Consider the following 13566-nt stretch of genomic DNA (forward strand, 5'->3'; position numbering starts at 1 on the left):
TGTGTCATATTTCAAACATTCAAATTAACAATTTTAATTCTTATTTAAATTAACAATATGAATTATTATTATTCATTTGGCCCATAAATTATTATTTGGTCAATATAACAATATAAATAATTCAGTATATTTGTAATAGGAATTTATTATTTCAGGGGCTTATATCTCGCGAAGGATCGCGAGTAGGGGTATGGTTCCTTTGACTTTATTGTTCGCACAGGCTACAGTTTGGGGGGTCGCCACCTCTTCATTCGGAGGGTAAATCTTACCATTGGGACTTTAACAGAGCTGTACAGCATATTGATAGGAACAAAAAAGTCAAAGGAACCGTGCCTCATGGAAATTTGTAAAGAACGCCCACTAGGGGGCGTCCAGGGCTACTAGTAACTGATATAATTGGTAAATTTGTTTTGGTTATTGTATTTAAAAATAATTCTGAAGAAGAGATAATTAAAGCTTAAAAAAAGGTATGATATGGAGTTCATCAATATTGATGAAGCAATTATCATACCTTTTTATTTATTGATGAATCTCTTAAAAAATTCATACAAGAGAACAACCTGAAGCATGCTTTTCAAAAAAGTCAAAAATGTTTGTAAAACATACAACTATCTGCTGGAAAAATAAGCAAGACATGTTTATTGGTATAGCTATATTTTTCTAGTTTAGATAACTCAGTTTTGTATTAGAAAAGTTTTATAGTATAAAAATATCTTATTTTTTAGTAAATAAATTGTTAAGATCAAATGTGAAAATATTAGAGAGGTTGAGGCGCACGTTTTAAACGTGTAAACGTGTACGTGTGATGTTCGGCGCTGCTTTCCCGTAAGCCTAAAAGTTTGACAATGGTGTTTGGATAGTCGGTGGAATCACGCTCGACATTCCAAACACCATCGTCACACTTTTAGGCTTACGGGAAAGCGGCGCCGAACATCACACGTACACGTTTACACGTTTAAAACGTGTGCCTCAACCTCTCTATTTTATAACAAACAATACTAAAATAAGATGGTTATACATTAGATAAATTAATTTAATATTGTAACAATTGGTATAGGTCAAGTCAAATGATATATGTAGCAGATAATAAAGAAGATAATAAATAAATGATTTATTAAAAATGTATTTAAAATTAAAACTATAAATTAATATGATATTAATAATAAAAATAGGTAAATATATGATATCAAGCAGAAAAGATATTCCTATCTTCATAAATGAAATACAACTGTATATATTACAATAAATAGCTTCCTCTAATAGTAGTGAGGAAGATTTCTTTTCGAGGAAGATAAGTCTTATTTTAAACTGAAAAATTTCTCTCTGTTCATCATTGTCACTCTTACTATACAAGGTAGGGGGCAAAAGTTTTCAACCTAACTATGTTTTAGATGTTATAGGTATAAAACAATGATGTCATTTTTCAAAATAGTCTCCTTGTTGCTCAACACTTATTACATTTTGAAATTTTCATTTCAATATCCTTTAAAAAATAGTTCACAGTTTTGTCTGTAAAATGCTCATAAACACCTTCTGAAACCCTTGATCACTTTTTCAAAGATATTTTTGAGTTTTGGAAACAGATAATAATCATTAGGAGTTGGGTCCAGACTGTAAAGTCCTCAAACTCACACTTCTTTACAGTAGCTATGGCAATGACAGCTGTGTGCACTGGCGCATTGTCCTGCAAGTGAACATAATACAAATTAATGCAACAAGTCTAACTAAAATGAATGTTTTCAAGCAACTTGTATAAATTGACAGGAAAAACTGTTTTATTAGTTCACATACAGATGGTGCTATCTGATACTATCATTATTTTATTCCTATCATGTCTAAAATATACTTAGACTGGAAAATTTTAGCACCTACCATGTATGTTGAAATAAAGTCTGTCTGTCTGTTGATTGTTTCATTCTTGCTGAAATAATAATGAAGTGAAAAAGTTACTGAATTTATTCCATTAATATTTGCATTCTCACCCAGTTCCCAAAGAATAGGAATAATAGTTGCATTCTAATAGTAAGTACTCTCTCATAAAAAGCACAGTTGTATGCAGAAAAAAGTTATACTATTCTGTTTATTAGAATATTTACAGTATTTTTAACTTTATGATAATATGCAATAATCTAATTATCAATATGTTGAAATGGATGATAAGTTTGATCCCCTAATATTTTATTTTTAGTTTCAATAATTTTCAATCTTTGAATCATCCTGATTGCCAAAGTATTTTATAAAAAAAAAAAAAAAAAAGATTTTTGTAGATAAATAATGACCTTACAGATTTTATCTGCAGGGAATTACAGAAAATGTTTTTATAAATGGAATTTTAATCAAAATGTAATGATACAGAAGTAAACATTTTTAAATTGGCATTTTCATATCTTTTATCATGATGACCTGAAAGTGGCCTGTTAAGGAGGCCGAAGTTCGTCTAATTAAATAATTATGCTGGAATTTTTTAAGGTCTGCTTGTCTCCTTTTATCTTTAGCTTTTTTTAAACAATTTTTTTTTTGTTTTTTATTGTAAAAGTTTCATAAATAGGCTGGAAATGGATCTAAAGAATATTGAATTTGAAAGTTTTGAATATAAAAAATTTTTTTATCCTATTAGTATACCTATTTAGGCTAGTCAATATCAAGCTAATTAATTGTTTTTTTTTTAAATATTATTATTTTATATTTTAAAAATATAATTTTTTTTTTAGTTACGCACCTTGGTGTCCTGCTTGCAAATCACTAGAAACTACTTGGGAAGAGTTTGCAGCTTCTAGCAAAAAATTAGGTATTAGCGTTGGAAAATCAGATGTTACTACTAACCCAGGTAAATTTAAAAAATTTAAATTATTGAGTTTTAATTTAATGTAAGAAAGCATTTTAATATATTGCAACATAGTATATACAGTAGTATGTCTTGAAATATATATAATAAATGTTCGAATTAAACAGGATGGAATGTATACAAAAGGCATATAATATTGTTTAGAGACAGCACTGTACTATGTCTTAAATGAAAAATATTCAATAAGTTAATTTTTCTAGCAATGACCTGTGGGTAAGGGAAAAGGAATCGCTGTTACCTCAAATGGAATGAAGTCTCTTAGTAAAATTAATTAAGTGCAAAAGAAAGCAATTGCAGAAGGAATCTAAATGAACAAGAACAAAAACTATTAGTAATGTAAGGGAGAATGAAAGAGCAGTGTAAGAAGTCATAAGAGACAGGAAAGGAAATGAATTGATAAGAGAGAAGACAATGGTAAAAGATATAATGAAGAAAATATGAGAAAACAAAGAGAGATGGGTAGAATTTGTTGGTAAAATGAAATATAACAGGTGTATGAAAAGAATAATAGAATAGATGTCAGAGAATAGGAGAGATGAAGAATGGGAAGATTGCAAACTGACCTAAACAGGAAACTTGAGAAACAATAGCAACAATTGACAAAAAAGACAGGAAGAGAAGAAGCATATACCTACACTGGATAATAAAAGACGATAAATGATTATAAGATGTCTGTTGTCTAACTGATATATATATATCACTTTGATAATATAAGTGGTATCAAGATTTAACTGAAATTCAAGTAGCATATTTGAAATATAAATTGAAATAATTGCATAGAAATAATTTACACATACATACATATTACATGTACAATATACAAGAATTATATATGTGTATATGTATAAAGATGTATGTTTATCTACAACAGGGATGGGCAACCTTTTTCTATGTAAGGGTGCATTTATGACTTTTGAACTGACACAGACTGCACACAAGAGAAGAAAGAAAAGAATTGCAGATAAATCATAATTCATATATGATTATAAATTAACATAAGTGTATTAATACTTGATTTGACTTCTGACACTAATGTGAACATATATCCAAAATATTTGGTTGAATATTAGTCACTGCTAGTTTTAAATTAGTTTTGAATCTGTTAGTCAATTTCTTGTTTTTTACTAAGTTGTAGAAAGATAGAATTTTTGCTGCATACTTTCTTAAATTGGAAAATTTATATATTTATTAATATTTTGGGCATTATATTCATTTTGCTTACCCCTGATCTACAAAATGAATAAGTGTATATTCTATTGACTACTCCTATTCAGTTTTTGTATAGAATTTAGTATTATAATAAGAAATTAAAGAAATGGTAATAATTGAAAACTACAAATATTAATGAGAAATTAAATCTATTTTGGAATAAACTAAAATATTTCATAATATAACATAATATAACAATCTTGAATAGAATTCAGCTGCTATTTTCATGTAAATATATTTAGTTAATTAATAATAATATAAACAAAGGTAGGAATTACGTAATCAATGGCACTAGAGGTAGGCCTAATGCCTAGCTCTAGTGCCAAATTGATTACGTAATTCATTTAGTAATTAGCCTAATACTAGCCCGATAGATTTTCGGCATATTGTTGGTGTTTAGTTAATAATAATAGATTGTGCCTAATGTCTACATCTAGTACCACATTACAGGTAACCCCGTATAACACGGTAGTTACGTTCCAAAAAATTGCCGTGTTATGCGAATCAAAGAACTAGTATGAAAAGGAGGGTTAGGTTCCAAAAATTAAAAAAAAAAAAACATGCTACTATATTTTCATAATTAAGTTAAATCTCTTTATTAAAATTTTCTTAAGTGATACATATTAATATAAATTAAACAATGCTTTCTTTGTCATCACTAAAAGCACTATTAACCAAGAGCGTTTTATTTTTGGCAAGTTATCGTTATCCTCTGAGCACTTTTCTGCATTATTCTCAGATTCATGCTTTTCCTTTTGCAAAAAGTGTATATAATTTTAGATTGCTTGCTTGTAGTTAAAAGATCTTTATAAATTTCCTTATATGGTGCTAAGCACTTATGAAGAATAAAGAAAGTATGGAATAAGGGAAAAACATCTGGCAACACCAGAAGCAGAAGCATCGCGATATGGCAAATTGAAACATGGTCCTTTGCAAAAATTGAAACAATTTTCGTGAAGGACCATGAGTATGGAGACAAGAAAAGAAAATTTACACACTGAAGTACTAATAGTTCACGAAAATTATTATATTCGTGAACTATTAGTACTTAAGTATGTAAAAAGTTTTTACATTTCATGTTGTATGAGAATTTTACCCATTTCTCGAACCGTGTCAGAGTGAATCCGTGCTATAAAAGTACTGTGTTATATGGGGGATGGTACCAATTCTCGAACCGTGTTAAAGTGAATCCGTGTTATACGGGGGTTACCTGTACTTAGTTTCTAATTATTAATTATAGAATATTAATAACCCATTAATCATGGCAATCATTTAGCTTATTATCTATACATTGGGTTTCAAGAAGTTGATATATATATTTGGTTAATTATTGTCTTCAGTCTTTATATAAAAAATTTTATTTGACAAGCATATTTGAAATAGTTTAACCTGCAATCACATTTCTAGGTCTAACATTATATTTTGTATTTGTTAAAGAAATAGAAAATGTTTATTCATGAACAAATAAAATTATTAAACAATAAAATTAATTATCATTTAAATTATTACATATAAAATAATCTTTACCATAGTAACCAACAATGGTTATAGCATAATGTTATGTATACTAAAATAATCTTTGTTATATTGCTCACAAGTAACACAAAAATATTTATACAACTAGAAAAAAAATTAGAATATTCACCTAACTGAAAGTTTAGTGTATATTGTCTCATGAACAAAACAGAGTGCGAAACTTTTTTTTGACCCTACGTAAACAATGTCTATATATATTTATTATACCCATTAATCAGACAAATTAACTCAAATGATTTTTTGTTACAAATGGAAATGAAATGACAAAAAATTAGGATATTAGCTAAATGTGTGTTAAATATAGGAAATACAACAAAATAAACTTAATATTATGTGGCATTGCCTTTTGCCATAATCAGTTTTCACAATCTGTGGATTAATGCTTCACATTAGTTTCTGGTGATGCAGTTTCAAATGTGTTGAATGTACATCACTAATTTCTTTCTTATTGCATTCGTCTACCCTGCACAATCAAAAGTTCTATTTTGATGTGAACGACTCATGTAGAATTAATTTTAATGTTTTAAAAATCTGAACATTAAAGCAATATTCTTTAACTGAGATCACTAACTTAAATATCAGTTTCTCTAATAAATTAATACTTAATGTATGTTAGTGAGTTCCTATAAAACAGTTTAATTAATTTTCTGATTGAATTGTCATACAACATTCATAAATTGTTGTACTAGTTAATATATTGAAAATAAGCACAAGGGAATTTATAACAATGTAATTAAAACCAAACATAATTAAAGATTTTTATCGAAAAATGAATAATTTTTATTTAAATAGATAAATACCATATTTATTCTAATAAGCAGCATCCTCTAATAGTAAGCACTCTCAAATAAGCAGCAGGATTGCAAGATGAAAAAAATTCCAACATTATACTGTTTATTAGAATAAATACGTTATATCTTTTATAAAAGCAATTTTATTTAATTACTAGTAGCCGTGTAACTGAACTGAAATCTTTAATTTTTTTTGTCAAATCATTAAAATAAAGTGCAATTAATGCATTAACAGTATCAAAGTAGTTCTTAGTAATACCATTTTTATTCACTTGTCAAGATGTATTTAAAACTAAAATAATATAATGTTTATTCTACTTAAGTATCTTCACATTAAAAAAATATTATAATTATTTAAAAAGCATGTTTAATTATTTGCAAAATGTAGACATTTTTTTAATGAAAAATGATTTCATAAAAAATAGTTTATAAGCATTCGTGTTGTCTTTAATTTAATTAATTAATATAAGCATTTTTTTTTTTAAGGTTTAAGTGGACGGTTTCTAATTACTGCATTTCCAACAATATTCCAGTAAGAACTTTAAACAATTTTTTAAATTTTAATAGTGTAATGATGAAAAAATAAAGTTTCAAGGGAAGGTTTAAATTTCCCTTAAAACTTAATATTTTATTTTATTTTTCTTTTATTGTGTGAATACCATTTGGTTATTTGTAATTATTTTTAATTAGCATAAAAAATGGAGTATTTCGTAAATATACTGGGTCAAGAAGCAAGGAAGCTTTTATTAGCTTTATAAAAGAAGAAAAATGGAATGATATAGAACCTATACCATGGTGGAGAAGTCCATCATCTATTCAGTAAGTAAAAATATTACTTATTTTTACTTTAGTTATTGTATAATTGTAACATTTTGCTATATTTCACTTTTCTTGAAATCAATTTTTAAGAATTGACAAATTTTTTTTTCATAATAAGCATTCTTGTTAAAGAAAGAAAACTAAATCACTATTTTGAACCAGGTGCAAAAACTTTAATAAATTTAGAAATATTATGTACTACATATTTTCAAAATGTTCTGCAGATATCAATGCTTATAAATTAACTCAAAGACTCAATATATTATTTTAGTCATTCTACCACTCAATCAATCAAATAAATCAGTGAATAAATATTGTTTATTTATTTGCTGGTCAATTTTGTTTTATATCATCTGATAAGATAAAAATCAGTTAAGATATTGAATTCTGTGCACAATATTCTGTAAGGATCATTTTATTTTTATTTTATAAGTGGGCTTAATAGTATTTTTGGAAAAGTATACCTTTGTTTTGATTCATTTCAAGAAGGTTCAGAAAAGGAAATTATCGAAATAATTATTATTTTAGGAAATCAGAAAACTCTAAAATGCATGTAAGAATAATTAGGTTAATATACTAACTCAGACACCTTCCATACTTATTCCAGCAGGTGTCTGTGGGTTGTTACATTATTTTCCAGCTTTTAGTGGTTCTTTAAGTTAATGTACTTTGATGCAGAGTAGCAGCAAGGTCATGCTTACAGGTTTTTTGGAGGTTCAATCACTTATTTAATTTATTTCATCATATTTAATGTTTTGATTGTATTTTATTTTATAAGTATTTTAATTGATTTTTTCCTTTTTATTTGTTTTTCCTCTAGGTGTGTCCATAAGAAATACTAGAAATATATCATGCATTGGCATACCTAACTTTTTTCTTAACTTTTCTAGGTGTTTATTTTTCTTCTGCACAATTAATGCCATGTCAACAGTAGAGGTTTCTCAAAACTTAAATTTCACTTAATGTAAAGGTTATGTAAAAAATTGTTATGTTTACTGGTAATACTTGGGCTGTGATATATTTACATTTAGTATTATTTTATTCTTTTTGTGCTTTTTTAAAGCATATTTCTAGTTTTTTTTATTATTATTTTTTTAATGCTTTTATTGAGACATTCTGGGGTTATGTGGGAACTCTCTTGCTTTGTAGGCCTTACTTATTTATGTATAAAATAAATAAATTACATTAACTTGATGAATAACAACAAACATATAATTCAAAAGATTACACCCTAAATATTATCAATCTCATACATCAACCAGCTTATATGCAAGTTATAATTTTAAATGATAGGATTATATTAGCTTTGTATGTTTGTTTACAGTCTAGCAGAGACCTGTCATTTAATGTCATACATTTTTATATAATCTTTGCAATTTACCCTATCCTAAATACCATTTCATGGCAGAATTTTATACTACACTATTTTTTGTCAGAATTTTATATTTTAATAATTAGTTTCATAAGTAATTTGACTTAATAGATGTGGTATTAATTTTTATTTTTTAAATAGTATTAATAAATATAAATGTATTATATTTTTACAGCATGTCAGCAGTATCTTCGTTTTTCAAATTGGCACTATCAATTCGAGTAAGTTTATAGGAATATTTTCATTAAGAAAGTATTTTTAAAATTAAAAATAATTTTATCATTTATTAAAATTTATATTTAAGAACAGTTTTTTTATTTATAAAGGAATATCAAGATCACTTAACTGAAGAGCATGGCATACCACAATGGGCATCTTATGTCATATTTGCTCTGGGAATCATTATTATTGGAACAATTATTGGAATAGTAAATAATAACATTTAATACATAACTATTTTATTAATTTTAAAATGCTTACATAAACCTCTTAAATTTTATAGATTTGTGTCTGCGTATTAGATTTTGTATTCCGTCCTAAAAGTCCATTACCTGAATACATTCTTCCAGATGAGACAAATAATAAAAAAGAGGATACAAATGAAATTAAAGAATCAAAGGTATTGAGGATATTTAATTCATTTTTTTTCTTATTTTATATAAATGATTTAAATTAAATAATGTGATATATAAATTTCACTAATGCACTTTTATCTGTTGTATTAATAACTGTAGCTTTTAAAGTGCTTTTTAAATATTTCTTTTGTAATTTTCAATTATTTTTAAGTTATCTAATTTACATACATAGCTACAGAAATAATTTGCTCTGTAATGCTATTGAGTATATTTATTATATATCAATTGAGTTTTCATGAATGAATTGAGATGAATATATTATTTCTCTAAAGGCAGCCACAAAGTAGGTAATATCATTGCTTTTGACGTGATGTCAGATGGTCACATGACTGTTTTGCTTCAACATTCAGGAAAATTCTCCACTTATGATATCACTTGTGATGTAGTTCTACAGAACCAATGAACATTGCATCTACTCCTCTACAAACTATTGCTCAGTAGTTTGTTTTCTAAAATGATGACTTACAACAACTTTCATCAGCAAATGGAAGCAGCCGAAGCTAACATCAGTTAGCTATGGATACTTCCATATATTTGTCAGAAATTTAATAAATAAACAAAAACAAAATTGGAAACCTGATAGATTTATAAATTACAATAAATAGTTTATAAATCTATCAGGTTTCCAATTTTGTTTTTGTTTATTTATTAAATTTCTGACAATTAATGAAATAATTTATATTATTATTTATATGAAAAATTTATCAAGCAGTTCTGCTTTGTAATCCCAGCATAATGAAGACATGGACAAAACATGAAGCATAAATGTGCACCCTCTTTATGGCCTACGGCACATGTTCCTTTCTTGCAAACTTTCAAATGCACATGAGCATTGTTAATCGCTGCCCAACAAATCAAACTTTTTGGATCTGATAGGCATGGAATGGACTGCCTACTTCCCATTGAAGTATAAGACATTGAGTTGAAGATGGGCTATTGATGGCCATCAAGTGGGCAAAGATCGAATGAATTTGCTTCAACCAGTTTGCTTCAATATTGCCTAGGTTGTAGCGTTAATGCTGATTTCTTAGCTACATAGATTTATATTTTATATTTAGGAGCGTTATTCTAGCTTTCATTTTGTGATATTTTTATTATTTTTTAATTAAAATTTATAGCAGGTGTGGCCAAACTTCTATTCCTTAGGGGCTACTTTTTCGGAAAAATATAGTCTGTGGGCGACTATGAATATGGGCAAACAATTTTAGGATTTTTCAAATTTTTCATAGATATTTTAATAAATAATTAACAAGAATTTCAACTAAAAAATATGGCAAATAAAGAAAATAAATTTAATTAAAGTATCAGCAACTTTGAATGAGGCAATTGTATCAGTCTGAGTTCGTGTTGTATTTAAAAAAGCTATTTTGTTGCGCAGTTAATTGTGCTTTCAGTTGTTGCATTTTGGCCTTTTTTTAACGCAGTACCACGTGGATAATCTTCAAAGTTTTTATGAACTGTTAGAAAATGTCTTTCAATGTTTGCTTTCTTATGCAAAGCTACTGTTGCATTGCAAATAAAATACACACATTTATCTTTCATCATAATAAAGAAATAATCTACTTCCCATTCACTGTGATAATGATAAGTTTTTATTTTTTTCCGGCCTGTAATTGGTTTATTCATTCTAAAATAATAGGAAATGTCTTTCAACGTTTGCTTTCTTAGGCAAAGCTACTGTTGCATTGCAAATAAAACACACACATTTATCTTTCATCATAGTAAAGAAATAATCTCCTTCCCATTCACTGTGATAATGATAAGTTTTTTTTTCCCCGGCCTGTACTTGGTTTATTCATNATGAAAATTAATTAACTAAGGATTTTTTTGCCCTGCCAGGGTGTGGCCGAGTTATCCAGACTGCCGGGTTATTGAGTGCCGAGTTTTCGGGACTCTCCTGTAATTGGTTTATTCATTCTAAAATAATAGGGTTAAATATTAATAACATTTAAAACAATAATTAATTAATAAACTAACACACCTGCTTCTGTTTGCTGTATGAATAAATAAAAAAAAACTAAAATTGAAAGTAAATACAAGTGCACAAACAAGAAGTAACAAGTGGATTGAAGCCAGGCACTGACACATGATTTTGTGCCATTTTATGCAAATTGCCATTTATATGTGCATGAGTTAACATTCATTTGCATTGTTCATCGGGATAAATGCAAACACTATGGGTACGTTGCACAGACAGTCTATTATTGTAAGAATAAATTATCGAATTAAGATTTTTAAACATTAATTTAATTAATTTAAGTGAAAGCAAATTGTTCAACTGTAGCTTCGCAGGCTACTTTCAAAACTTTTGCGACTGACCGTGGTCTACATGTTGGCCATCCCTGATTTATAGTAATAACTCAGTTTTTAAATAAGAAATTTACATTAGTTTGTCATATAGATTAAATATCATATATGAGTTTTTGAAAATTATTTTCTGTCTTATTCAAATATCTTTATAGCATTTCTATCTTATTTTTGTAACAGGTTGAGTGTATTATATGATACACTTGACCTGTTATAAACATTTCACGCAAACATACCAATGCATCATATTTAATGCATAGACAGTGAAAGGGTTGAAGTTTTACACTTTTGTTTTTAAATATCATCATTCATTTAAACTTTTAAAATTCTAGTTGATTTTACCAGTGATGTGAAATCATTTTTAACAAAATTTGCTCTTTATGTAATTGCATTGTTATCCTCAAAAGCAAAAAAGCAAGAGCTTAAAGATAACATCAATCTATTATATTATTGACAAAAAAATAAGTCAGCGGCTGTAGATTTCAAAATTATAGATTGTATAAGTCATTTATTCTTATTTTATTAAAATTTACTGAATTATTATTTGTAAATTTTGGCAAAAATTATTGAATCTCATTTAAATTATGTTATTCTGTTAGTTTATTCCAATGTTAATTTGTTTTCAGTTTAATGCTTAAAATACAATGTATACAGATAATTTTATTTAACTTATTTTCATCATTTATGTAATAGTCTTATTAATTTAATCTTACAAATTATCATTTTTAATCCATTCTAGTGTTATTTTCAATTTTTTTTAATTGGCAAAATTGATCTGAATCTTTCTGTATCATTCAAAATCTAACAATAAAATAAATATAATTTTTAAAACATTATCTTTGAATTGTTAATATAGAATATTTATAATTATATTATTATTTTAGTGAAAATATGATATTAAAACTTAAAATTATTATTATTTTAATTATTGAGAAGGAAGAAGATGTTTTAGATGATGAATCCAGTTTATCCGAATCTGGAAGTGTCAGAAGAAGGAAGGTAGAAGAATCAGAAAAAAACTGAAGTACATTTTGTTTTGCACTTTTTATAAAGAGTTTCTAAAAAATTGTGATATGGAAAAATCACAATGTTTATAAGAATATAATTTAATTTTATACTTTAATTAAAATTAAATCATTCCTGAAATAAAATGATCACAATATTATATTGTTAACACAATTCAATATTATTTTAAGCACTGATAAAAATTTCATTGATTTTATTTTAAAAGTGATGAAAGTCTGAGATCTTTCAATTATCAGACATTTATCTTGATTTATATTACCAGTAATGAAATTTTCTGATTAGAAAATTTACAACAATAATAAAATGTTGAGCAGAACTACTTCATATTTAAATATAAAATTAAATTAATGCAAGTAAAGAAAAAAGATGATCTAAATGAGAAATTCTAATATTTTTACTTCCTTGAAATTATAAATTGTGTGTTATGAATTAGAAGTCTTGTGCTGAAACAAATGCTAAATATATCATTTGGATAATGAAATATAAATATGTTAAAGTAATGTAAGGAAATTTTAGAAAATTCCGAGATATATTTATATAGTAAAAGGGTACTGAAGAAACATCAATTTTGTGTAAAGAAAGGTGAATCATATAAGGTGTGTTTTTGTGTAGGTAACCAAATACTGGTTAATTGGCTGTATTTTGCATTTCACTTCATATTGATAATAGTTTCTCAAATAATCCTTGTTTATCTATTAGCAAACAGCATTATTACCATTCGATGAGCTGTATTTGTTAATGATGACAAATTGGAAGATGGGGGAAAATGTGAAAGTGTTTCAACAAAAACTGGTTGACACACAAAAACATTCCTCTAGATTCAATGATTAGGAAAAAATATATTAAAAAAGTATTCACTTTAAATAACTTGCAACTAATAACAAGCTTTTTCTGATGGTATTTGCAAGTGCATAAAATGTACAAAATAAACATTCCCAGTATAACAGCATGGAAATGAAAGCAATTATTCTAGATCTCAAAATAAAGGGCATCAAATTTTAATTTAGTTAGTTAATAAATTATAAT

General features: G+C 26.7%; 2 protein-coding genes across 3 annotated transcripts in view; both read left to right on the top strand.

The window, feature by feature from the left end:
• Positions 1-2827, top strand: part of LOC111627019 (uncharacterized protein PFB0765w-like) — a 9951-nt gene extending 7124 nt beyond the window's left edge. For both annotated transcript variants that reach the window (XM_023370557.1, XM_023370559.1), the window contains one exon: positions 2712-2827. The gene's annotated coding sequence lies outside the window, so the exon portion shown is untranslated. The remainder of the gene's footprint in view (positions 1-2711) is intronic.
• On the top strand, positions 1832-12537 carry LOC111627027 (thioredoxin-related transmembrane protein 1-like). The gene is made up of 8 exons (XM_023370567.1): positions 1832-1875; positions 2712-2827; positions 6868-6913; positions 7072-7200; positions 8748-8793; positions 8899-9000; positions 9075-9191; positions 12451-12537. The coding sequence occupies exons 1-8, from the start codon at positions 1832-1834 to the stop codon at positions 12535-12537; spliced, it is 687 nt and encodes a 228-aa protein (XP_023226335.1).
• The last annotated feature ends 1029 nt before the right edge of the window (positions 12538-13566 follow it).

Source organism: Centruroides sculpturatus, unplaced genomic scaffold (genome assembly GCF_000671375.1).
Source record: "Centruroides sculpturatus isolate CEXI.00-Female unplaced genomic scaffold, Cexi_2.0 scaffold386, whole genome shotgun sequence".
Classification (NCBI taxonomy): domain Eukaryota; kingdom Metazoa; phylum Arthropoda; class Arachnida; order Scorpiones; family Buthidae; genus Centruroides; species Centruroides sculpturatus.